The sequence below is a fragment of the Castanea sativa genome, chromosome 6, assembly GCF_040712315.1.
Source record: "Castanea sativa cultivar Marrone di Chiusa Pesio chromosome 6, ASM4071231v1".
Lineage (NCBI taxonomy): Eukaryota > Viridiplantae > Streptophyta > Magnoliopsida > Fagales > Fagaceae > Castanea > Castanea sativa.
Genome location: NC_134018.1, coordinates 3164357 through 3192332, shown reverse-complemented (window position 1 = coordinate 3192332; position 27976 = coordinate 3164357). Strand labels below are relative to the sequence as shown.

Genomic DNA, 27976 nt, shown 5'->3' with positions numbered 1-27976 from the left:
ACTATTAAGGCCTTTTGGGAGACACATTATATCTAAATCCGTAGTTTTTGATACTAATTGAACTTGTGTTGAGTTTGTTGATTAGATGTGGACTAAAGTTTTTATAATTATGAACAGTGAATATGGCAAAATTTTATAGTTTGTGTTTTATTTTGATGGGTGAGTCAGATTTATTTAAAAAAGAATCACAGTACAAGAGGTTCAAAATAAGAAGCAAGAACAGAATCAACACAGCAAACACTTACCAAGCATAAAAACTGAATCCGCAATGAACTAGGAAGCAACACAACAACAGCAAAAACAACACAAAACAGAAATGGTGGCACCACACCAGGTACAACATCTTAGTCTTTAAAGGGAGTAGAGGACACTCCCCAATCCAAACAAAGAACCTTGATCATAACAGTTTTCTGTTTTGTTTTTTCTTTGCATGAATAAAGAAGATGCATACATATATTTTTTGATAGGTCAGATGTCATACACATTTACATATAGTTTACTCTTTCACAAATTATATTCAAATGTCATTATATAGATTTTTTAGCCACATCAAAACCATTACATTTGACCATACCAATGAAACACTTGGCGTACTTAAACCACTCTAATGACAACAAATACAATTCAACTAAAACATCATTCTTTGAGTAGCATGAGTTCAAGAGGTTCAAATTCTTTTGTACCGAAAAGATAACACAATTACAACAATACAATAACAAAGGTAGCAATGCAGGGTAGAAACAACTACTGATGTTCTGGTTGGTTGAGCACATGAAAATCCTTGAAACATTGGCATTTGAAGCCTAACAGTAAGAACAATAGCAATATAAATAATAAATAAAATTTAATATAAAAATGCAAAAACGAAAAATGGTATATAATATGTGAAAGGAAGAAATGCAGGCTTACCAACTATAATTCGCAGGCAAGTAAAACTTGATAGCTCAAATGTCTTTCCTATCACAATAAAAACTTGGTAATGTGAATTATAACATTAGTAAAAGCATTTTCTACAAATTTAGAAATTTGAGTAATGTTTGTTATCCAATTATTACTTCATTCTACTCACAATGATATTTGTAAAATTATTTATTAGTTTCAAGCTAATTGGTACAATAGAAACAGTTTAGTTAGAAATAGTAGTAGTATAAGAAAGAGGAAAAACACAGGGAAGATTGAAAGATTTCAGTAACTATTTGGGCTGTTTTCTTTTATCTAAAATTTTCATTGTGATACCAAACAAAAATGATGTTTTTGATCTTTCTTTGTAACGTAATATCTTATGGTTATCTTATCTCTCTCACAAGCTAAAAGATATTGGGTTGAAGTTGTTTGGTAACACAAAATGGTGGCTGTAATTGTATGCGTGAGAGACTTTGGTAATTTACCATATATGTAATAGTCTAACGGAAAATTGGGTGGGGACGTACCTGTAATTTTCTGAAAGTGGTGTGGGCACTTTGGTCCTCCAATAATCAACTTTGTAGACGTTTCAACAATTCTGAATCGCCAAGCTTGTAAGATTCGTAGTAGTTTCCACGAGTCCTATACCAGAAAGTGACAGTGGGAATATGCTTGACTTTCCCAAAATCAGGGCCTTCATTTGGTTGCAGACTAAGAACGAGTTCGGTCGGCATTTCTTCAAATTCCAGATTTTTGAGGCTTTTCAGATGGTGGAAGCCAAAGGGCACCTCCTTCAGCTGTGGGCATTCTCTGATTACAAGCTTTTCAAGAAGAGGCAGGGCACCTTCATCTATTATCAACCTATTCAATCCTCCCAAATTATAAAGCCCTAGACTCTTGAGTTTCTGGAAGCCTCCTCCCTCAATATGTAATTGCTCACCTCCATATCCATCGAGAAGCTGAAGACGCTTCAAATTAGGTAGAGCTTGAAGGACCTTTAATGGATCTTCCATTAATTTTGACCAGTTCAAAGCAATTCGAGTTATACTGTTGAGTTTCAGAATCCATTCCGGAAACTTTTCTAGCCGTCCAGATAGGGAAAGAGTTTGTAAGAGGGGTGGAGGAGAAGACATTGATTGTAATTCAAGAACTTCTTCCTCACTTGTTGCCTTGATTCTCAATGACTGAAGGTGGCTCATTGTCTCTAGTACGGCACAAAAAGCTATCCCATTTTCTCTCTTCAATTTAGCAATCTCCAACTTCCTCAATTGTCCCAAACTCCCCAATTCTGTTATAAGGGCATTGTTGTTGGCTTCAATCTCAGAAAGCTTTTGTAAGGATTTTAAACGCCCAATGCCACTGGGTATCTTTACTGCTTGTCTAAAGTCAATATTGTATTCAACATCATTGTCTTCAATGTATGCCGCAAGATACCGTAGCTTATGGAGCCTACTGATCTCTGCTGGTAGTTCAGACACAAGAGAACGTTTCAAATCCAAAGTCTCTAGGTAGTGCAGTTTACCTATCGATTTAGGAAGCATTTTCACTTTTGTATCTCTAAGGCTTAAATATCTTAGATGTAATAGGTTTCCAACTTCTTTAGGAATGTAATCAATTGGGGCACCTTCAAAATCCATTGTTCTCATGAGCTTGAAATTTGCAAGACAAGTAGTAAAAAAAGAATTGGGTACTTTGTCTAACCCAAAAATGAGAATAGAACGAGTTTGGGAATTAGAAATACTCTTCAATGGAGTATATACATTGTTCGTAATTGAGAGACGTCGAGCAGTTCTCTCCAAATTTGAGTAATTTGACATTGTGACTAGATCAAAACTCAATTCTTCTGACCTTGAAAGAATGACCTCATACATCATATCATGAACTCGACAACATCGAATTCTCCCAATAAAATCTTCCTCATCCACTTGAACCAAGCTTCTACGAATGAGTTGATTCAAGTAGCCTTGTGCAAGTTCTTCCAATGTTATTCCTTGCTTTTCTCTTACAAAACCCTCAGATATCCAAAGCCGAATTAGTCTTGCACAATTTATGGAGTAATCCTCTGGAAACATACCTAAATATAGGAAACAAGCTTTGAGGTAGTAAGGTAAATCATGATAACTAAGAGATAGAATTTTAGAAATACTTCTTAGACGTGAATTAGTGTCTAATTCCAAACTAAGACTATCATGCAATTTACCCCACTCAGACACAACCTTGTCCTTACTTGACAAAAGGCCACCAATAACCACAATTGCAAGTGGCAAACCTTCACATTTCTCAACTATTTTGCATGACAGCTCAACTAGTTCATGTGGACAATTGTCCTCTTCATGTTGGAACACCTTCTTATAGAACAATTCCAAAGCTTTATTTGACGGTAGAGGTAGTTGCTTGTGCACATAACAAGATGAAGATTCATTGTGAGAGGGAGCAACATCCTCATTTCGAGTTGTGATTACAATTCCACTACCTTTGCCATTATTAGGTAAGGCAAATTTTAAACATTCCAGAAAATCTGTATCCCATAAATCATCAGCAACAATTACATATCTTTGCTCGTGCAAATATTGCCTTAATACTGTAATAAGATTTATCTCTTCCATTTTGTCAATTTCTTTAGGAGCAAACTCCTTTCTTGCCTTGTAGAATTGCTTTATCATGTCCCTGAATAGGTCTTCCTTCTTGTATGATTGAGACACAGTGATCCAAGCATGACAATTAAAGTGTGCTACCACTTTCTTGTTGTCATATACTTTTTTCACAAGAGTGGTCTTGCCAACACCACCAAGGCCAACAACTGAAATCATAGTGCGATTAGATGGTCCTTCTACCAACCAGTTTATCAATTTGTCTCTATGCGACTCAATGCCCACAACCTCAGCTTCCTCAATGAAAAGAGATGCCACTCGAGGGTCATACCATGTAACACTTCTAGCATTGTTGCTCAATCCCCCTTGCTCAATAGTGTTGAAACGATATTTTACAGCTAACTCTCTCTTTTCCTTGAGATTGATGTTGATGTCTTGAATCTTGGAGGCTATGACATATTTAGCTTTCAACTTTTTGGTAAACTGAAAAAACTTTCGGAGGAAATGGAAGTGTTGCCTTGGCCCAAGAGGACCTTTCGCCATATGAAGTATGTATTCATCAATGATGTCTTCAATGTGGTAAGCTTCTTCCCTTATCTGTTTCACCCATGTTTTCTCAACATTGCTCATATTCTCTTGCTCGACCCTTACATCTGCATCCTTAAGGAAAGATTGAATAATCTCTAATTCACCTTTGATGCTTGCAACTTTGTCATGGACACCCTTGAGTAATCTCACTTCTTGGAATAACGATGGGACCAAATATTCAATAACTAGGCTAACTGCTGTCTCTGCCATTTCTCCTCCCTTCTTAAATATGTTGCCACACTAAATTGTAAATGAATCAACTCAATGTCAGATGTAGCAAAAATACTACTGAAGGACAAGGTACTTTCTCTCCTTTATAACTTCACAAATTTGTTGTGTACTCAAAGAAAAACTAGAAGTTGGAGTCACTCCCCCATCGATCCTTACCAGCCCACCATGTGCAATAGAATAAAAGAATCCTTGGTTCATGACAGCAACATTCTTCTATAAAAAGCAAACACGGACACATGAAAGTATATGTCAGATAAATTCATTAAGCCAAATGGCCAAGCTATATGCTTAGAATGATTTGGATTTAGTATCTAAATTGATTCAGGAAGAATTTTGAATGCAACGATAAATGTTACAATAAGGCAAAAGATGCAAGGAAAACAAAATCATCATCATGGTGTTTCTAATAATTTCTAAATCAGACAAGTAGAATAAATTTTGCAATACAAAATAGTCTCTCAGAAACAAATGACAAATGAGTACCTTATCTTTATATTGAACCTGTTTTTCTTCTCAAGTAGACAAAGCAGCAACTTCAACCTGACATAAATGTCTGAGATAAGCTAATCTTGGAGAAGGGCATATGTTACATTACAAAACACACTTAATGGAGTTTCTAACTATGCTAGGAGCATAGGAACAGAGAGTCCCATAGATGTATTTTGCTTCACAAGTTATCACATCTATGGCCAAAGATGATGCAGGGAAAAAAAGAAGAAAAAAAAAAGAAGACGAGAGCCAGATTGTGACATTGCTTTGGGGAAAAAGAACTGATCTAAAGTATTTCCTCCAACGATTGATCGGTCAATAGCACTCTGTAAACAATAATCTAAAGAATGTGGGTGACAAAAAATGGACCTACTGCTCTTAGTCTTTTATACTTTCTTAAAGTTCTCCAGTAAAGGACCATTCATTTTCTTTTCTCCTCTGCCTTTCAATTCTATTTCTTGAGATATTTTGTGGATATTCTTATATTCAACAATGTGCCAACATTAGTGGGAAGGCTTTCACATTGTCGGCAGCTATATACAAAACCTATTGGTAGCTGGGAGTGAACGTACTTGCTATAGACTTTTAAAATAGAGTTCACATGCCATATTATTCAAACCAATCTTACAATAATAGATTTCATAAAGTTCCTTTACTCTTTCAAATGGTGATTCTTTTATCATATTACAACCTTGAAGCTTGTATCTTCCCTTTCTAAAGTGCCCCTCTTCCTTTTGGAATCATTGATTCCATGTGTAGGCCATATGTGCTCCTTTTTCTTAGCAATTATTGCTAGCAATGTTGCCATGAGGACCACATCATTTATACACTTCTCTCTCTCTCTCTCTCTCTCTCTCTCTCTCTCAATTTTTTTGGGGGGGGGGGGGGTGGAGGGTGATTAGAAACAATAGCCCCATGTTAGGGCCACAGGTACTGTTGCTATGATCATTTGTTCTTTAGCAACCATTGTTGTAATGCCTTGAGAGCCATATATGCAGGTGATTTGTCTTTGAAAATCATTTTGTTAATAAGTTAGTAGGAGCCTTCTAGAGGATTAGCTCTTTACATATTCGTCAAAGCTATTATCAATACTACTATTTAAGGGGATTCCCCTATTTGGACCGCATTTTTTTTTTGTTCCCAAATACCCCCACACCCCTAGGTTTAAGTAGAGACAAAATTAAGGGATAGTCTGGTAAAAATACATGTCTAATTTGCACTAAAACATTACCTACAAAATAAGAACACTCTTCCACTATTTGCTAACAAATAAAAATAGTTACCACAATTTGCATCCCAATACTCCCTTATCAGTAGCCCAACTCCAAGTTTCCATCGGTTCATATCCATTTGCCAAAATTTTTTTTTTTTAGAATGCATTTGCCAACTTGAATTGGCATGCCAAGGTTTTCGTCTATTTTTATTTAATTCAATTACTATTTCCTTCTCCTTCCTCACTTTTTTTTTCCTTCTTTGTATTTTTTTTTTCTTTTTAAGAATTTTTTTTTTACCATCATTGTATATGTTTTTGGAATTACATTTTTTTTTCGTGTTAATTTGACAATTAGAGAGATTACAATTTTTTTCCCTTTTTTTAAACCAGAATCCACAGGTACATCGATGGATATGTGAATTACATCTATAAGTAATTGAGAGTTCATTGGAATTGATGTTAATAGAATATTTAATATCTTCTCTACGTTCAGGTAATTGAGATCTCTTTGTACTTTTTTTTTTGGAGATCTCCATTCTTTCTATCTAATGTATAGGTATACGTATATGTTGAGAAAAAAAAAACCGTGAACTTACTATTTACCATGGAGAATTAGATATTAAATATTTGAAATACAGCAAGTGAAATTGAGTTGTATCTTGAGTTAGAGATCCGTCTTTGATAAGGAGAGAATTTATCTTCAAACAAAGGTTGATTTGAGTTTGGAGTCTGCATTATTATCGTTTAAAAGATTAAAACTGACCCGCCTCTTACATCCCTATATAAAACCAACTTCTTTTGTAATATGATTGTATTTACAATTTTGACAAGAGGATCTGAAGTATTTGACCACTTTAATATAATGAAAAAAAAAAAAGTTTATTAAATTGGGTGATGTACTTAGCGTGTGCCCTATATGAGCTTTGGTGGAATTACTAAAAAAAATTATCTTATTTAATAATGTTATATATTCTGCTCTTTCATTTTATATTTCAGGGATCAAGTTTACAGTTGGAAGAACCCTACCAGTGAGATCTCCTACAACAGAGAAGATTAAGTTGCATTTGATTGGGTTTCACTTATATTTTTAGAGTTACATTTAGAAAGCCATTTGGTTGATCCTTATAATGTTTTTGTTAGGTTAACCGGCTCACTTAAAAGTAATAAGTTTATTTGCAGTTTCCTAATGTGTCTCAAGCAAATCTGTGTAGAACATAATTATGTTTCTGATTAATTAAAGTAACCTTTCAATTTTGGTTTTTCATTAGGAAACTTAGAGTGCATGCGGATATGTTTCTAGAGAAGGAAGGACAATGGATCCTTATTGTTCCCTCTTATGTCTCCTACTCATTTAAAAAATATATATACATATATACTAGCCTCTAAGAGGCTCTTTTATTTTTTGTATAAGGGTTAATTTAGAGTATTTATTATAATTTGAAATTACTACATTTTTCAATCCAAAAAAATAATAAATGCTCTAAATTAGCCATTTCTCAAAAAATAGAAGAGCCTATGAGCACGTGTGTGAGCACATGCTGAGAGGCTAGTGTAACTTATAATCTTGCTAAGCATATTATTCATGTCACAAGTTTATTAGTGTGGATGAAGATGTCCCATCACACCTCACAACTATAGTTTAGGCCGATCTATCCAATCTTTCTTAATGTAATTTCAGTTTTCCAAAGCTAAGAGAAAATTCAATTAAATCTCAAAGTAAAGTCTAATTTTATATATGTGTCTCATCCAATTTTCTTAATTTTGGTATAACTATTTACTAAACTGCAAAAATCAAGGAGTCTAATTTATTTTTCTTAATTTTTATGCTCAATGAGTTATTAAGTGAGAAAACTATAGAATTAAAATTAATAAACTTAACAAAAAATATCACTTGTAAAAAAAAAAAGAAATGTGAAAAGTCTAGGCAATGAAAGGGTCTCTTGGGATAAGTAAAGTTTGTAGGAGAGATGTATATTCATAATTGTGCTCATTATTACAACCTATTCTACAAGCAACACGAGTCTCTACCCAATTTCAAAAGGAAGTTGTACTTCTATTATTCTTCAAACATCAAATGTTATTTTTGTTTTCTTCTTAACTTACTGTAAGTTTTTCTTTCTAAAAATTAGTGATTATCCTATTTCTTTGTTATCAAGTTTTATACTTGTATTTTTAGTGATTATTTTAACTGACTAAAATTTTATGGGATTCAAGCTCTATATATATTTTGTTAAAGATGGTTAGTATGTTACACGTATCAATCACCTTTGAATATTATGTATGTGTAGCATTCTTTCGCTACAATTTTGTATAATAGAAATGTTTGTTTGTTTAATTACTTATGTAATTAAATATTTGAAATAGATGCCAAACCATACAAAACTTGAATTTGATACCTTGACATCTTTGAGAATTTCTTATATTATTATTATTATTATTATTATACAAATATTAGTTAGACAAACTAAAATTGAGAATTTCACGATTAAAAATTTAAATATATTTTTTTATTTCAAATAAATTTATATTTATTTTATTAGTAAATATAGTATTTTATATTTTCAAAATATAAAAATATTATATATAAATTTGGAAAAATTTAAATTTACATTTAATTATTCTTATTGGGAAATAGATCCCATGTATGTATATGCAAGCATGACTTAAGCTAGTTTTAGGGAACAGGGTGGGCCAATACTATCCATTTAAGGTAGGTCTGGACATAATTGGGCTAAGGCCGGGACATTATACTCTCACTCATAGCCCAACCCAACTAAATTAAATAAAACATAAGAAAAGAAAGAAAAATAGAGAATCAGTCATCACATTCACCGCCCTTGAAATTGTAAATACTCTCATTCCCTGTTTGGTTAGCGAGAAAACAGAGAGAAAAACACGAACCCAGAAGGTAAAAATCTCTCAATTTGCGGCATCTCTGTGCCCACAGCCAATCCTGAGGCCAACGAAAGATAAAACCCTAGGTAAATCTCTCTCTCTCTCTCTCTCTCTCTCTCTCTCTCTCTCTCTCTCTCTAAGTTTCTATTTCTCTTTTTTAATGATTTCTTCTCTCTTTATGTGTTTTGTTTTAGTGAGAATCTTCATTGACTTTGAGACTAGTGAATACACAGAAATTCTAAGTTTCACATTCTGAATGTCACAAATTTTGCAACATTAACTTCGTATCTTTAGATCTCTTATCGTTTGAGACCTCTAAAACTTGAGCCCCCAGTTTTAAGTTCCATTCGTTGGCTTTGGTTATATGTATAGTCTTCAAACGTAGCATTATCAATACGTTTTGAATTTAAAAGTTATGTTCTTTGTGCTTGAAGATTATCATCTTTATTCATTGTTTATGTTTTGTTGTTTGTCTGGTAAGTAATGTATCAGGGTGTTTTGTAATAAAAAAGTAGAGCTGTATGTATGACTCTAAATTTGTTGTTTAATTTTTTTTGAAATGGGTTATTGATGTTGTGCTTATGTATCGGGTTAATTGTGTGATTGGTTTTTATTTTTGGGTCTGAGAGATTGTTTTTTATTCAATAATTATCTCAAAAAACTGCAATGGGTTTCTCATATTATAGCATCGAAATAAAAGACAACACAGAGATATGTGTGTTATGTTAGCTACATTGGACTATTGGCAATTCAAACATTGGAAAATTCATAGAAACTTGGAGGCAAAAAATTGGACTAATTTAGCTAGGATGTGGTTTTTTTAAGTTGAGTTGTAAGGTGTTATTTTCATATTTCGATTAGGAATGGAGACCCCTGGCTAGGTGCTTTTAAACTTAGGGACTTGATAACTTGCATGAACAAGCTCTTTTGCTACAAGAGCAGCAGTGAATCACTGATGTTCTATCTAATTTACTCTCTGTTTTAAGATGATTGGCTATCAACAGGAAAAAGGGGTATTCTTCTTAATTTGAGTTTTTTTTTTTTGGTGACATTATCTTTGAAATACACACCCTTACAATTTAGTCCAAAGCTTGATGGGATTAGTCATGTCTAAGGGTGCTGGACAAAAACTATTCCTATTTATAAATGACTCTTGCTGCTGTATGACCTTTGCTTCCCTTTTATTTATTTTTATTGGAATGATTTTAATTCTATTATATATGAATTTATAATAATTATCTTCTTTCATATCACAAGCAATGGCAGGAAATGTAACATTTTTTTTGTCTGTTTGTGTATAACTTTTTGGAATATAAGTCTACTATTTTGGTTCATCTGATTCCAAATGCAAATCGACAGGATACCAAATTTATGATCTATCATAATGTCTTTTATGTTTCTTTTTCCCATCATTAATTTCATCAATATTGTAAATCTTAATTTATTTGATAAATTTTATTTGTTTCTTGTCATTGTGTGAATTCTGCTCTAGCAGGCTGCTGTTTTTGCAGGTTGTTGTTCCACTACAATCAAGATGCCGATGTTGACTGCAAATACTGTTGCCACCCTGCCTCAAATACCACTAGTTATACATGGTGACTACCTTCATGTAATCTAGCTTTTTGGGTACAATGATTTAGTGTGTTTTCTTTGGTTGCTAAAGGTGCAAAATAGAGGGCTCTTTTTCATTTTATTTTACCTTTTTGTTTTTAAACCCGAAGATGATATAACAAATGACAAGGAAATGTGAGTTAAATTTTATGTTAGATATAGCTAGTACAACCCCTAGATTAGTTTGATCTAAGTTCTCATTGGACCAAATCAAGTTGAATCCCAACTAAAGATGTTGGTTTACTTGGTTATCACTTTTTAAGGAATTCATGCTTTTGGCCCCCTGCATTATTTGTTAAAATTATGATGACGAATTTAGAGTGTGAGAGGTAGAGAGAGAATATATGTTTCATTTGTTTCACCATTCCTTTTTGGTGTCATTATTTGGACGGGAAATTTTTACCCTTTCAAATTTTTTTTTTGAACAAAGAACTTCCTTCATGCTGTACTATATGAACAAGTGCATTCTTTGGAGTCCTATTTTATTGGGTATTTTGAAGAGAGATTTTAGGTCTTGATTTTAACAGTGTTAACTATTATGCATGTGTATGCAGTGAAAATAGATGGTCAATGCATGGGGCATAATATGCATACTGTATCTAATCTAGTGAAAGTTTTCATGTTGTTTCATCACTTCAATGGAAAAATGAGGTCACTAAGATTGCTGCAGCTGGACAGATAGTGATTTGTGCCCAATTTTTTACTATTAATAAAGGAAGACGTATCTTGCATTCTAGACGAATGCAGTCTGCTTCTGATATATGTCATACCGCTTTGGAAATTTCATTCTTTTATATCTCCAATTACTTGTCATCTATGCCTTTTGTGTCTCATACTGTGGTAGAATTTTCTCATCTATTATCAATTGTGTTCAACATAAATCTACAGATTTTACATTGTTAGAATGTGAAAATAGTTACCTTTATATCATGATTTGGCATTTTCTAACATGTATCAGTGATACTTTGACCTTTTGCATGAAGGTAATACCCCTTACAGCCCTTTGGAGGTGAGCCAAAGTTTCAGAGCTTTCTAGGGATTATTATGTGCTTGAATTTTTCAATTTTAGTCTCACTTAAGGGTTGTATTTGAATCAGTTACTAACCCACTGGTTTGGAAATTTTCTGAACAAGTCTCTTTGATACTTTCAATGGTAGAGCTTATTTGTGACTTTAGGATTATGCTACTGGATCTTCTTTTTGCAATGAGGTTATGTTATGCATGATATGTTTATATATATATATCAATTTAGTTTTAAGCATATTTATTTTTAATGTAACAAAAATAGATAAATAATAATGTAGTTTATGTAAGATATTAAAATTAAGTCCTTGAACAAATTGTTTGTATATGAAAAATAATAGGCATATAAAAGAGTAGAAATAAGATACCAGCTTGGAGTAAGTAACTTGTTCAACTTTCAAGAACCTTACTTAAATGTAAATGATAGTAAATGGGTATATAACTATTATAATCAAGCTAATTAATTAAAAAATGTAACAATAATATGAATTACAAATTCAATAGGTATAAAGATATAAGTTTTTCCATCTAAAAATAAAAAATAAAAATAAAAATCTTGAAAAAAAAAAGTCTAGACTTAATTGGGCTCAAGCTTTCTCAAAAAAGAAAAAAAGAAAAAAAAAAGGACTCAACCCAACTTGAAACTCAGCCTTTACTAGGTCAATATCCCAATAAGATAAAAATATTAAAAAATAAAATATCATCCTCTCATTCCCAGTTTGGTTAATGAGAAAAACAAACCCAATTTTTTTTTTTTTTTTTTTACATTTTTCTCATCCTTTCAAGTATTGTGGGTTTTTTGGTTTTTGTTTTTGTTTGGTGTTTTTTGGTTGTTGATGTGAGTTTTAAGTTCCAATCAATTCCTGGTTCTTAGGTCTGTCTGTGCACAGAGCCACGCCTGAGCCAACAAAAGTGATGCTTTTAAAGAAGGTCTTAAAAAAAAATATTTTCTTCTCTCTATATCTCTTTGTGGAGTCTGTGGACTAGGTTCCTGGGTTTTTGGGGTGGCTCACTTAAGGGTCAAGGATAGAGAGTAATAACTATTTCAGTTATAATGTTGAGGACATAACAATTTAATTATGAATGTAATTTGTCATGTACACATCTATGAATCTAACAAATCAGCTATTCCATAACATATCTGGAATCTTTACACAAAAGCTGGCTCTCTTTGGGTAGCCTGGGTCCATTCCAACCTGTTGAAAGGCAGGTGTCTATGGACTGTTAAAGTCCCACAAGTGTGCACCTGAGTTGGAGAGCCATCCTAAAATTAAGGGATCTGGCTATGAGCTTCATTAAATTTGAAGTAGGGGATGGGAAGACCATATTCTTATCATCTTATGGCATGACAATTGGCATCCTATTGGTACCCTTTCATTAGAATTTGGATATAGGGTGATTTATGATGCAGCCATCAAGCCTGAGGCAAAAGTAGTCTCTTTTGAATCTTGTGAATCTCAAATATAAAGATGCAGCAAATTGGACAATAACTATCTCTGGCTGCTACTCTTGTGCTGCCACCTATAATGAAATTAGAGTAAAAGAGTTGGAGGTGGATCGGTGGAAGTTTCTTCTTTTTTCAGCTAGCTATTCCTAGACATATTTTCATAGGATGGTTGGCAACTAAAAACAAATTAACAGCTAGAGACAGGCTAGCTAAATGGGGATATACTGGTGATACTTTGTGTGTATTCTGTAGGGGCTGCATTGAGAGCAAAGACCACCTATTCTTTGTCTGCAATTTTGCTACAAGAATCTGGATTGCCTATTGAACTAGCTGAAGCTCCGATACCAGATTGTTGAACAAAACAGAGGACAACACGTGCTAAAGATATTAAAAGAAAACTTTTAATTCAAAATATTGACAAGTTGATAATACACTTTGCAAGACACAAGTCACACTTAGACACATATGGCAACTTTATTTTTGCCTTTGCACTTCTCCACCACTTGACTTTTTACAAGACACCAACTCCTACAATACGCACATCAACTCACATAAATATCCTTGCACACACCTCACTTCTTTAGGCACCTACTGACACTAGAAGAGTTTTCCTTCAAACTTTTCTTCACACCACTCTATTCACTCTTGGTGCTTATGACACACAAGTGGAACCCCTTGGTTCCTATTTATAGTTTCTGTAAGTCGGATAAGCAACCGACACTGAATCTTCTAGGCCATTATTTTATTGATAGTAACTTCACTAAGCTTCTTTGTCACAAATGGGGAATAAATTCTGCAGCAATCCTCAATTAAGCCTGGACTAAGCTCTGTGCAATGTCAAAAATAGGTTGTCTGAAACTTGTAATGTGCCTGCTGTGTCTATGCTGGTCATGCAATTAGCTCCCTGGTCCTTTGCTATGTATAGCTAGAGTTAGTTGTATAGTTTTGTTTTGGTGTGTAAGATATTGGTCTCTTCTGTGTTGTTGGGACCATTTCCCTGTGTCTTTTTTTTGTCCAAACTTTTGTTGTTTGTGTATCGTTTGGTTTTTTTGAATGAATGTATACCGATTCAGCAAAAAATAAAATAAAGATGAACCACATTTGTTAATCCCAATGAGAAGGAGAAGGACAATGAAACTAGTCAAAAATATGTAATTACTTTATTGTTCAGTTCTTGTTATGTCCATCCCTTGCTTCCCAATTTGTGATATGATAAGTCTAGTGACACAGTTTTTCACAACTTTATTCATAATTACTAACACGGCCTGTTATGACTAGTGCACAAAAGTGGTGTCAATGGTAGACCTCAATCACAAAGCAGTTGTGAAAAATGTGTCCCTAGCATCATTCATTTGTGATATGTTTATTAGCCAAGAGATTTCTGTTAACATTGAAAAATTGTGATATTTTCCGTGGCTCGCTAAAGGAAATCCCTTGTTTTTGTAATTATCCATTGATTGATTTATTTTTATTTTTATGAGATTAGAACATTTGATTATGTGCTTGTGTTGGAGGTCAAGCTCAAGAGCTTGATATTGAGCTTGAGTTTGAGCTAGATATTGAGCTCAAACTCGACTTGACTAATGGATCAAATCGAGCTCAAGCTTCTAAAATTTTTGACAAGCTCAAGTTTGAAATTGTTTGTAGGCTTCTATTGAGCTGGAGCGGGGTTTGAACATGTTATTGTTATTGTCAAGCTAAGCTTGGAAATTCACTACTCGGCTTGATTTGCTTATAGCCTTTGGACTAGTTGAAGTTCTACATATATTTCTATCTTTTTTCTCAGAGTATGACCAGGACATTTCAAATTTGAGGTTTTGTTCTTTGTGCTGGAATATTTTCATCTTTTTTTTATTGTTTATGTTTTGTTGTTTGTTTGGTAATGTATCAGGATGTTTTGTAATAAAAAAGTAAAGATGTATGACTCTAAATTTGTTGTTTATTTATTTTAAAATGGGTTATTGATGGTGAGCTTATGTATTGGGTTAATTGTGTGATTGGTTTTATTTCTGGATCTTAGAATTATGTGAATTCAGTATCTAGCCTTTCCCATTACAAGTGATGCTATCATAAGATGATACAATAAGCCAAAAAATGTAGAAGAAGAAAAATTCATTGTCATGGTGTTTTTGATCATTTTTAAATCAGATTACTATTAGAAATTTTGCAATTCCAGCTTAAGTTCTTTACTAACAATTCAAGAAAATTAGTAACAAAATGGGCTCAATTACCATGCTAAAAAACAAATAAAACAGAATAAACTCATTTCAGGTAGTTCCAATAAAAGGCATCAGAAACATATGAGTACCTTCTCTTTAAATTGCACTTCTACTTCTTTGAACTGCACCTCTTTTTCTTCTTAAATAGACAAAGCAGCAACTTCAACCTGAACATAAATGTATGATAGTTATTCCACACATAAAATAGAAGTACATGCCTAAGCTAATCTTGCAAAAGAGCATGACATCTTACATTACAATATTCACCTAATGAATTTTTGTTGTATGCTCGAAGCTTAGAAACAGAGTCCCATAGATGTATTTTGCTTGACAAGAAATCACTTCTATGGCTAAAGATGATGAAAGGAGAAAATGAAAAAAAGATAAGAGAAAGATTGTGCAAATGCTTTGGGCAAAAGGAATAGCAATCTGTAGTTTCTCCGTCGATTGCTCTGTTGAATTCTAGTTTTCAAAGGACTACAAATAATGATGTTAAAGTATTCCCTCTGGCTTAGGCTGAGTTTGGATACGGATGAAAAAATGGGCGTTTGCGTTCAGCGTTTTTTTTTTTTTTTTTTTTCCTTCTGCTTCACGCGTTTCACAGGAGAAGCGGCTACTGTTCATGCTACTGTGCATGAACAGTAGCCAATTTTATTGACTTTCAGCAAATTTGTGGGTCCCGTGTACTGTTCACGGGACCCACAAACTTCACTTTTCAGATTTTTTAAAATTAAAAATGGGACCCACGGCACTATTCACACATTTAAAAATTATTTTGGTACAGTGTTTTCAGTTTTCAGTTTTCAGCAATAAGCTCTATCCAAACGGACCCTTAGTGTGTGAAAAAATGGCCTCTCTTTTCATTTTTACTGTAATGGGAGACAAAAAATGGACCTACTGTTTTTTTCTAATCTGCCTTTCAATTGTTTTTTTTTTTTTTTTAAACTCTTAAGAAAGTGTGTGAAACGTTTTTATCTTTCGGTCATATTAGAATGGAACGTTTTCCCATTGTCGGCAGTTGAGGACAAAACCAATTGGTAGCTAGGAGTGAAATAAGTCTAACATGAATTCTGCCAATGAGTCTCAACTTTTCTGTGGACTTTTAGAAATATGTTCTCCACCTGTCCAATTAAATTTAATTATAACCAATCTAACTTTAGTAGATTTCATAAAGTTTCTTTACAATACTAGATAATGATCCTTTTATATCTATTATTGAAAACAATCAAATTATAACCTAATATCAGATAGTGATATTAGGTAACTTTTTGCTTTAGCCTCTCAAGTTTGGGTTTTATTAGATTAGATTAACCATTAATCCAAGCTCAACTTGCTACGTTATACTCTCGGTCCCATAATCCAACTTAAACACATGAGATTAAGCCCCATGTACTAGGTTTAGATTCAGAGCCAACAAAAAAAAAAAAGAATTCTTTTAAGAAATTCAAACCATTTTACTCTTCACTGTCAAAGAAATGCCTAAATGAACACTTTCAAAGAGTCAATACGAGTCTTCCTTTTGGAATAATGATTCCCTGTGCTATCAAGGTCATAGGTGCTCTTTTTTCTTAGCAATTATTGCTAACTATGCTGCCAGTGCCATGAGGGCCACACCAATTATTCACTTCTTGGCTGTATAGGTACTGTTTTTTTTTTTTTTTTTGAAATCCACCCACAGGTACTGTTGTTATGATTATTTGTTCTTTAGCAATTATTGATAACTATGTAGGTGATTGACTTTGAAAATCTTACTGTTAATAAGTTGTTTAGAATTATTTGAATCTCTAATTAATCTTGTACAATATTTTGCTCCAGAAACATCAAGCAGTAGACAACCATCTATTTGAGAAATCAATGAACAATCTCATCCTTTACAAGGTCAATAGCCCAATAAGATAAAAAATATTTAAAAATAAAATATCATCCTCATTCCCTGTTTGGGTAATGAGAAAAACAAACCCAAAATTTCGTTTCTTACATTTTTCTCATCCTTTCCTATATTGGGGTGTGTTTTCTTGTTGAGGTGAGTTTTCAGTTCCAACAAATTGCCGGTTCTTAGGGCTCTTTGTGCACAGAGCCAAGGTTGAGGCCAACAAAAGCGACATTTTTAAAGAAGGTAAATCTCTCTCTATTTGTCTGTTCTGTTATTGCTTTATGGGCTTACTATGTTAATTCCATGAAGGATTATTATTATTATTATTTTTATAAATTTCTCCTGTGTGTGTGTGTGTGTACTAGGTTCCTGGGTTTTTAGGGGTGGCTCACTTAATAGATCTTTGTCATCCCTATCTTAGGATTTTCTCAGTGATTTAATAGATGAAACCACTTGTTTGGGAGTTCATTTTGGAGGTGAAAATGTGTAGAAAAGTGTGTTATTGAGGAGGGACCTGAGTTTGGTTGTTTGCTCTACAGGGAATATATATATTTATATATTTGTCCATTAAAAATAACAGCAAGCTGGAAGAAATCAATATCTAACCTGGTCCATTACAAGTTATTCTATCCTAAGGTGCCCGCTAAATTGAGTAAGAATTTTGAATATAACAATTAATAATACAATAAGCCAAAAGATGCAAGATATGAAAAATTCATCATCATGGTGTTTCTGATAATTTTTAAATCAGATTACTATAAGAAATTCTGCAATTCCTTCTTAAGTTTTTTACTAACAATTCAAGAAAAAATTGTGGTGCATAATGACACAAGAAGCTCCACAAAAGCCAAGGATGTGACAAACAAAGAAACAAGAACAGCAGTAGACCACGAGAAAAAAACTGAGTTCATTCTGGTGGTGAAAATGTGTTCTTGATTAGGGACCTGAGCTTGGTACTTTGGTTTTTTACAGGGAATATATATATATAATGTATCTAACTTTGCCCGTTACTAGTGATGCTATCCTAAGGTTCCGCTAAATTGAGTAAGGGCTAAGGAAGAATTTCGAAGGTAACCATTAATGATTCAATAAGCCCAAAGGTGCAAAAGAATTAAAATTAATCGTCATGTTGTTTTTGATAATTTTTTTAAATCAGGTTATTGTAAGAAATTCAGCAATTCCAGCTCAAGTTCTTTACTAACAATTCAAGAAAAATTAATAACAAAATGGGCTCATTTCACATGCTAACTAATAGAACAGAATAAACTAGTTTCAGGGTAGTCCCAATAATTAAAACGCATTAGAAAGATATGAGTACCTGCTCTTTAAATTTCACTTCTCTTTCTGCCTAAGTAGACAAAGCAGCAACTTCAACCTGACCATAAAACGTATGATAATTATTCCCCACATAAAGTAAATGTTTAAGCTAATCTTGCAAAACACCCTGATATCTTACAACACAAAATTCACTTAATGGATTTTTCTTGATCCTCGGGGCTTAAGAACAGAGTCCAATATAGTTGTATTTGCTTTAGAAGAAGAGATCACTTCTATTGCTAAAGATGATGATGAAGGGAGAAAACGAAAAAATGATGAGAGCTAGATTGTGCCATTGCTTTGGGGGAAAAGGAATAGCAATCTGTAATTTCTCTGTCAATTGTTCTGTTGAATTCTAGTTTCAAAAAGAGTATAAATAATGTACTTAATATAAGCAATTAGTGTCATTCATTGTGGAAAGCTCATTTTCTCCTTCCTAATGATTATTCAGTTGGGAGTTGGTATAAAAAATTATACTTTCCTCCTAAAAAAAGCTTAGGTTCTATTTGTTTGGTGAGATGGAGAATTGAGAGAAAGAAAAATGGGAAAGGAATTGAAAAGTGGGAGGATAAAAAAAATTTTAATTTCCCTAATTTGTGTTTAGTTGGGGTGGAAACATGGAGATGAGAAAAATGAGTTTGTATAAATTTACTTATAAGCCTTTAATTATTTTTTTTAAAAAAAAAGCCCAATTAAAACAAAAAAGTGGCAAACAACTAACCCCAAAAAAAAAATCACCCAAATTTATTAAAAAATAACAGTCATGCCTAGAAAAGAAAGAAGTCAGATTTTGTTAAACCCAAAAAAAAAAAAAAGAAGAGCAAAACAAATGCCAAAAAGAAAAGAGAAAATAAAAGGAAAAAGAGCATAACAAAAGAATATGTCCACTTTAGGAAGAAAAGCAAATTCTATCTCTCTAACTAAATATCTATAAAATCAGTTTTCTTTCCACTTTTCTCTTCTTCATTTTCTATCTTCCTTGTTTCACTTTAACCAAATGGACCCTTAGCATTTGTTTGGGATGAGCAGAAAAATTCAGCTTATCTACACTATTAGTTTATTTTTGTTACTATTTATAGGTCTTACTGCACTTTTTGATACTACTTATGATCTCATTCAACTTATTTTTTAACTTAATTTCTACTATTTCAATAAAATATTTTTAATTTTAATTAAATAAGCTGTTTCTAAACAGACATTTAGTATTCACTAAAGAGAGCTCATTTTCTCCTTCCCATTTATTAATTTTTGTTGGGAGTTTGGTATAAACAATCACGCTTTCCTTTTCAAATCATGACAACGTGTGCTGTCAGGGTTTAATGCTATGCTATCCACTTCTTGGTCACACCCACATCTACCGTTCGATGGACTTTTCTTTTTCGCAATCGTTGTTGCTATGGATTTCAATTCTAATAAAAGTGTTCAACTTGCTGCCTTTATGAGTTTTAACTAATATGTGCAGCTTTTTATCTTCCAAAATCAGATTTTGATTAAGTTCTTTGAATTCTTTAAACTATTCTTTTCATCCTAAAAAATTATTTAAACATCTTATTATTCATATATACTCTTCTGCGCCATAAACATCAAACGATAATGATAGATATTTGAGATGATTAAAAAAAAGGAAACCATGTGAATACCATCTACATATAATGTGTGCCAGTGCCCAGTAGTTATCTGTCCAAATCAAATCTTTAAGATCTCTAATAATTCTTGTACAATCTTTTGGTACACTAACATCAATTAATAATGTTACGTCCTAATTGGAGGCGACCATAGCCACCATGGTAGTATTCTATTGGCTGGGTTAAATGAGCCATAACTACCATAGGCCCACCAGGGCAGGGGGTCAATGAACACTCAGTCCTTGGGTTAAATGAGAGTGGTATGATGGTAAATTAACATATGCCAAGTGCCAACAACTATAGAACGCCAACAAACCCCATGGCCCAAGCCCCTGGCTCAATCCTCAATGTCCATTAGTGATCTCCTGGGTTGAGATAACAACTATGGTAATACCCAAGTAAGGAAGTCACATGTTGCTCTCTTTTACCATTTTTTTTATTCATAAATAAAATAAAATAAAATAAACCTAGAGTATGCCAACAATAAATCCATATAAAGTCTGGACAAAATTGGGCTCAAGATGGGACATTTTACTCTCACTCCATAGCCCAACCCAACTTGAAATTCAGCCCACTTACTAGGTCCGGGACCCAATTAAATAAAATAAAACCGACCTTCCGACTTCCATTCATTTCGTAGTTCTATGTATGAGTTTCAAAAGCAGCATTATCAAAACGTTTTGAATTTGAAAATTTTGTTCTTTGTGCTCAAAGATTTTCATCTTTATTCATTGTTTATGTTTTGTTATTTTTCTGGTAAGTAATGTATCAGGGTGTTTTGTAATGAAAAAGTAAAGCCGTATGTATGACTCTGAATTTGTTGTTTAAGATGAACAACTCTTCTGCAACAAAAGCAGTTCACTCTGTTTTAAGATGATTAGTTCTCAACAAGAAAATGGGCATTCTTCTTAATTTGAGGTTTTATTGTAACATTAGCTTTGAAGTACACACCTTTACAATTTAGTCCAAAGGTTGATGGGATTAGTCATGTGTAAGGGTGCAGGACAAAAACTATTCCTATTTATATATACTACTCTTGCTATTGTATGACCTTTGCTTCCCTCTCTTTTTTTTTTTTGGGAATTCTTTTAATTCTATTATATATGAATTTTATATTAATAGTTATATTTTTTTCATATCACAAGCAATGGTAGGGAATGTAATTTTCTTTTGTCTATTTATTTTGAAATATAAGTCTACTTTTTTGGATAATCTGATTCCATAGGCAAATCTACATGATACCTAATTTAAGATTTATCATAATGTCTTTTAAGTTTCTTTTTCCCATTGCTAATTTCATCAATATTGTAACTCTTAATATACTCGATAAATTTTATTTGTTTTTTTTGTCATTTCTTAAATTTTATTTTGGTTTTTTGTCAGGAAATGATTTTTATTGCTTGCTGTACTTTCCACACAACTACATGGATTTTTTTTTTTAGATGAATATGGAATGTACAAAAGTTGAGAATTTTTAATGTTTGACTATTGGAAGGCAATGGTTTTATGACAATTGAGTAATGATTTTTTTAATTTCTTCCCTCTCTTTGATTGGTAAATTTACACGCGCACCATTGGGTTAGAACTCATTGGCAGTGCTTTTCTTCTTTCGATTAGGAATGAAGACCCTTGGCTAGGTGCTTTTAACTTTAGGGACTTGAGAACTTCCATGAACAACTCTTTTGCTACAAGAGCAGTGAAACGCTGTAGTTCTGTATTATTCACTTTGTTCTAAGATGATTAGTTCTCAACTAGGAAATGGGTATCCTTCTTAACTTGAGTTTTTATTGTAACATTATCTTTGAAATACACCACGGTACGATTAGTACTGTCTAAGGGCACTGGACAAAAACCTAGGATGATATAGTTAACAAATGGCTAGGAAATACTAGTTAGATTTTTCTTAGATAGAAGGTCACTTAAGATTGCGGAAACCAGACCGCTAGGGCTTGGTGGCCAATTTTTTACTATTAATAAAAGAAGACGTATATTGCATTCTAGCAAAACGCAGTTTGCTTCAGATACATGTCATTTGGCTTTGGTAAGTTTTCTTTCATATCTCCAATTATGTGTCATCCGTGTCTTTTGTGTCTCATACTGTGGTAGATTAGTATCAAGTGTGTGTTCAACGTAAAATCTACAAATTGGGCGATAAATTTAGCAATTTGACACTACAAAAAACTATTTTATCTATTTTACTACTTTACTTTACAAAACACCCAACATCAGTGATTTTATTTTAACTTTCAACACAATAAAATAATATAAACAATATAATAAAATAATATATTTACTATAATAAACAACAACCACCACCACTAACACAATAAAATACCCCCTCAAACAAAAAAAGACACAATAAAATAAAATACTCCCTCAAATTATTTGGCTTTCCCTCCACCATTGTAGCATGTTTTTTAGTATTGGTAGATCTAAAAATAGCAATATGACATTTTAGCACCACCAATATTAATGCTCTTAGAATGTGAAAGTAGTTAACTTTATATCATGATTTGGCATTTTCTAACATGCATCAGTGATACTTTGAGATTTTGCATGAAGATATTACAGCCCTTTTGAAGTGAACCAAAGTTTCAAAGCTTCTAGGGATTATTATTTGTTTGAATTTTTCAATTTTAGTCTCACTTAAGAGTTGTCTTAGAATCAATTACTAACCCGCTGGTTTGGAAATTTTTTGAACACAATCTCTTTGATACTTTCAACGGTAGAGCTTATCTGGGACTTTAGGATTATGCTACTAGCATCTTCTTTTTGCAATCAGGTTATGTTATACATGATATGTTTATATATATATATATATATATATATATATATATATATATATATATATATATATATATATATATATATATATATATATATATATATATATATTGATAAGTAGTTTACCAAGAGATTAAAATTAAGCCCTTGAACAAACTGTTTGTATATGAAAAATAATTGGCATATAAAAGAGTACAAATAAAATACCAACTTGATAAGTTAATTGTTGAACTTTCAAGAAACTTACTTAAATATAAATTATAATAAATAGGTATATAACTATTATAATCAATCTAATTAATTAAAAAATGTAACACTAATATGAATTACAAATTCAATTGGTATAAAGATATAAGTTTTTCTCATCTAAAATTAAAAAATAATTTTAAAAAACATGGAAAACAATTCTAGACTTAATTGAGCTCAAGCTTTCTCAAACAAAAAGGGGGAAAAAAGGACTCAACCCAACTTGAAACTCAGTCTTTACAAGGTCAATATCCCAATAAGATAAAAGTATTAAAAAAATATATATCATCCTCTCATTCCCAGTTTGGTTGACGAGAAAAACGAACCCAAAAATTCGTTTCTTACATTTTTCTCATCCTTTTTTTTGTTAAGGTGAGTCTTAAGTTCCAACCAATTCCAAGTTCTTAGGGCTCTCTGTGCACAAAGCCACGGCCGAAGCCAACCAAAGCAATGCTTTTAAAGATGGTAAATTTCTCTATTTTGTTAAATGCTTTATGGGGTTATTATGTTAATTCAATGAAGGTTTTTTTATAAATATTTTCTTCGATCTCTCTCTATCACTGTGTACTAGGTTTTTGGGGTTTTTTTGAGGTGCCTCACTTAAGGGTTAAGGGTAGAAAGTAATAACTATTTCAATGATAATATTGAGAACATAACAATTTAATTATTAATGTAACGTCTTATGTCAATTGTCATGTACACATCTATGGAATCTTGCCAAAAAATATTATTAGGACTTTAGAGAAAGCTTGCCAAAATTATTATAATTACAATTTAATTACAGGCGTATTTCAACCATTTCTTTTTTGTCATGCCAAAGCACTAGTAAAGGGGGCATTAAAGTATCCTAGGAAAACGTTTCCCTTCCAAGGGATAAGGATTCCAACCTGCTGAAAGGCAAGTGTCTATGGACTGTTAAAGTTCCAATGGTGTGCACCTCAAATTAAGGGATCTGGCTATGATCTTCATTAAATTTGAAGTATGGGATGGGAAGACCATATTCGTATGGCATGACAATTGGCATCCTATTGGTACCCTTTCATTAGAATTTGGATATAGAGTGATTTATGATGCAGCCAGCAAGCTTGAAGCAAAGTAGTCTGTTTTGAGGGACAAAGTTTGGGTTTGGAAGCTTGCCATGTCAATTTTTATGGTAAGATTTTGTAAAAGTGTGACGCTGTGGAAAAGCTTGGAATAGAGTTTGCCATTCACAAAGTTTGGTGAACAAATTCCATTAATGTTGTCAACCATTTCTAAAAATCCCTGTACTTCATGTTCATAATCCCTGTACCACGAATATACATTTTATATATTTAACTATTAAAATTGTTAGATTAATTGAATAAATTCATATTCTCCTAATAATTTAAGTTTTTGGAAAAATCAATAATTAAAAAAAATTAAAATAGCACAGTGGGAGAAAGTTAGAATTATAATTATTTGAACTATCTAACCTTGCTCATTAAAGTGATTCTATCCTAAGGTGCCCACAAAATTGAGTATGGAAGAATTTCGAATGTAACAATTAATGATGCAATAAGCCAAAAGATGCAAAAGAAGAAATATCTATTGTCACGGTGTTTTTGATCATTTTTAAATCAGATTATTATAAGAAATTTTGCAATTTCAGCTCAAGTTCTTTACTAACAATTCAAGAAAATTAGTAATGAAATGGGCTTGATTACCATGCTAAGAACAAATAAAATAGAGTAAGCATTTCAAGGTAGTCCCAATAAAAAGCATCAGAAATATGTAAGTACCTGCTCTTTAAATTGCAGTTCTGCTCTTTAAATGACACTTCTGTTTCTCCTTAAGTAGACAAAGTAGCAATTTCAACCTGACCATAAATGAATGATAGTTATTCCCCACATAAAGTACATGCATGTCTAAAGCTAATCTTGCAAAAGAGGATGACATCTTACATTACAAAATTCACTTAAAATAGAATTTTCTTGTATGCTCAGGCCTTAGAAATCGAGTCCCAAAGAGTTGGTTTGCTTTGCAAGAGATCACATCTATGGCTAAGGATGTTTGAGGGAGAAAAGGAAAAAAATATAAAGGCCAGATTGTGCCATTGCTTTAGGGTAAAGGAATGGCAATTGGTGTTGAATAAGAAACTGGTATTGCTAAGATTGGTAATCAAGTTAAAGTCATAATGTCAATACAACTATGAAATTTTTGAGGTGGTTCCTAAAGTTGCTAACAGAAAGTTTATGTTAACAAAATTATAACAGAAGGGTCCAATCAAATTTGAATTGCACGTGGTCATGTAATTAAATTATTGGTCGGAGGTAAATCTTAGGAGTTTTCTTCCTTTGGTGAGGCCATTGGTTTTTTACTTGGTAAACAAACTATATCTATTAACATTATTCATTTTTTTTATAGGTTTGGATAATGGGTGTCTTTAAGATATTAGTTAATATGTTATTTTAGAAAAAATTTGATACTACTTTAATGAAAAAGATAAAAAGCACCTTGAAAGAAGATCATGTCACATGCCCACTTGCCAACTTGCAAGAGTGGGTGCATGTTATACATTTTTTTTTTCCTGACAAACGTAATGTGTCTTAATAGTTATTTTAATTGAATTATATTTTTAGGTTATCATTTTGATTACTGTGTATTAATTAGTATTTTATTGCCTTTTCCTCAAAAAAAAAAAAAATTTATTACCCAAAAATGTTAGTATTTTATTGAATCTCTTCATGAGTGAAGGAGAACAAAAAGCACTTGGTGCTTGTTGCTAGCAGAAAGTTTATGTTAGCGAAATTTATAATAGAAGAGTTCAATCAAATTTGAATTGCATGTGGTCATGTAATTAAATTATTGGTCAAAGGTAAATCCTATGAGCTTTCTTCCTTTGACCAAGCCTTTGGTTTTTTAATTACTTAGTAAACAAATTATATTTATTAACTTTTTTCATTTGTTTATAGGTTTGGTTAATGGGTGCTTTTAAGATATTAGTTAATATGCTATTTTAGAAAAGCTTTAATACTACTTTTATAAAATATATATATATATATATATATATATATATATATATATATATATATATATATAAATTGTTAAAAAAATCAATTACCTTTTTTTTCTTATAAATTTTTTAAAAAAAATATGTCATAAATCAATACCCTTACTAAGTCATTTAGAACATGCATTAGTTTAGGACAATGTTTCTATCCAAACTAGTTTGTAGAGAAACTCTTCAAATTTCTCCTATATCTTTTTATTGAATTTGAATTTTGAAAATATAATTATTGGAATGCATGTTCTTTATGTTCTTAATACACATGTCAAATTTTGTACAAATCAGATGTTGTTTATTATTTGAACAATAAACTTATGTTTTATACATAATTTTAGATCACAAAAACTTGAAATTTAACCATTCGATTGATTACATATTTATTGATCTTTTATCTTCTTGAAAGTTTGTAAGTTTGGAGAATAAAATAAGAACATATAATCCAGCAGTTAAATTTTAAAACTTCCATTGGTTTACTATGGCACAATTAATCTTGAATTGAAATAATATTTATTGAACAATGTGCGCAAAAAATAAATTATAGTTGGACGCCTACATATTGTCGGTACATGTTATACTTTCGAACCTTGATTGAGGTGTCTTAATGTTTTAATTGAATTATATTTTTAGTTTTATCATCTTGATTAAGGTGTCTTAATTAGTATTTTTGTGCCTAAAAAATTATTATTGGTATTGGGAGATGGAGTGTAGAATTAGGATTGACTGATTGAGGACTCATATTTATTGAACAATGTGCACTTAAAAAAAAATTACAGTGGAACGCATTCACATTCTCGGGACATGTTATACTTTCTAACATTAATTAAGGTGTCTTAATTATTTAATTGAATTATATTTTTAGGTTATTGTCGGGGTAGAATGGTTGAAACACACATTTAGGCCTTGGGCCTGACTTAGTGGTACTAGTCTGTCCAAGCAGAGCTTTTGAAGCCCACGAGCCAGCTCTTGCTAGAAGGGTTGGTGGGGTTGTCCGAGGAGAGGCATCTCCTCGACTAAGTTAAGTGAAGATCATAGGACACGTCATGGTGCTCGGAGAGAGAATTCTGGAAAGTTTGTTGGGGAAAGATATGTTCCACACAGTTATAGAAAGAAAGAACGTATGAGAAATATCAAGGGGAAATGTTGCTACCACCGCATTAAAGACCCTGCACCTACCTCTCTAGTCGCATTAATGGGGAAATGACCTCTGAACAGTAATGATCAGCCTTCCAGCTATTGTTTGAAGACTTCTAGAGGGTGGTGGATGAGACAAGTATCTAAGGGGATGATTTGTGCTACACGTGGAATATGAAAGGAAGAAGAAGAATGATATAAGAAGACAAAAAAGACATTAGAAAAGGGGATCGCAGAACAAAGAAAAGAGAAAGAGAGCAAGAAAGCACTGTACACCTCATCCTCAATTTTAGTCTATTGTTCAAAGAAAGAAAGGCAATACAAATCATCCTCGGCTTATGTTCGAGGATAATTTCTGTTATTTGTATCTATTGATTTTGAAGATAGTGGCAATCTAGTCCACTTACCTGTTGTCCAATATCCATAAAACCTAGGTTTCAAGTCACGCTCTACAAATTTTATTGTATAAGGCTTTTTGGGCCTGAGTCCATCTCGTGATTGGACCGGGTACAAATTGTGCACTTACAGTTATCATCTTGATTCCTTCTCAAAAAAAAAAAAAAAGGTTATCATCTTTGATTAAGTTGTCTTTTATAATATTTTAGTGCCTCAAAAATTACTATTGGTATTCGGAGAGGGAGCCTAGGAATTTTTTTTTTTGAGAGACAGTTTCAATAATTTCGAACTCATCATCTTGATAAATTATAGTCTACAAGTTTCCTTCTTGCATGTTGCACAAGCATCTATGTAGTATTCAATAAT

At 32.4% G+C, this 27976-nt stretch overlaps 1 protein-coding gene, 1 long non-coding RNA gene and 1 pseudogene across 6 annotated transcripts; 1 reads left to right on the top strand and 2 right to left on the bottom strand.

Annotated features, from left to right (window-relative positions):
• LOC142640616 (disease resistance protein RPM1-like) overlaps positions 1–27976 on the bottom strand; it is a 49913-nt pseudogene that overhangs the window by 13710 nt on the left and 8227 nt on the right.
• LOC142640612 (disease resistance protein RPM1-like) lies at positions 479–27490 on the bottom strand. Of its 5 annotated transcripts, XM_075814788.1 has the most exons (8): positions 27257–27490; positions 24816–24892; positions 18402–18458; positions 15300–15377; positions 4797–4853; positions 1431–4526; positions 910–957; positions 479–803 (listed from the first exon to the last, which is right to left on the bottom strand). In XM_075814788.1, the coding sequence occupies exon 6, from the start codon at positions 4290–4292 to the stop codon at positions 1476–1478; it is 2817 nt and encodes a 938-aa protein (XP_075670903.1). In that variant the 5' UTR covers positions 4293–4526; positions 4797–4853; positions 15300–15377; positions 18402–18458; positions 24816–24892; positions 27257–27490; the 3' UTR covers positions 479–803; positions 910–957; positions 1431–1475. The 5 variants fall into 5 exon arrangements, with proteins under 5 accessions (XP_075670903.1, XP_075670902.1, XP_075670904.1 ...); XM_075814787.1 differs by lacking the exons at positions 18402–18458; positions 24816–24892; positions 27257–27490 and adding an exon at positions 15464–15725; XM_075814789.1 differs by lacking the exons at positions 18402–18458; positions 24816–24892; positions 27257–27490 and adding an exon at positions 15478–15719.
• Positions 8828–14965, top strand: LOC142640617 (uncharacterized). The gene is made up of 3 exons (XR_012845207.1): positions 8828–8996; positions 10406–10505; positions 14639–14965. It is a non-coding gene; the product is annotated as an uncharacterized LOC142640617 (long non-coding RNA).

Coding starts and splice junctions, on each gene's coding strand:
- LOC142640612 (XM_075814788.1), bottom strand. CDS start 4,292: ATGGCAGAGACAGCAGTTAGCCTAGTTATTGAATATTTGGTCCCATCG.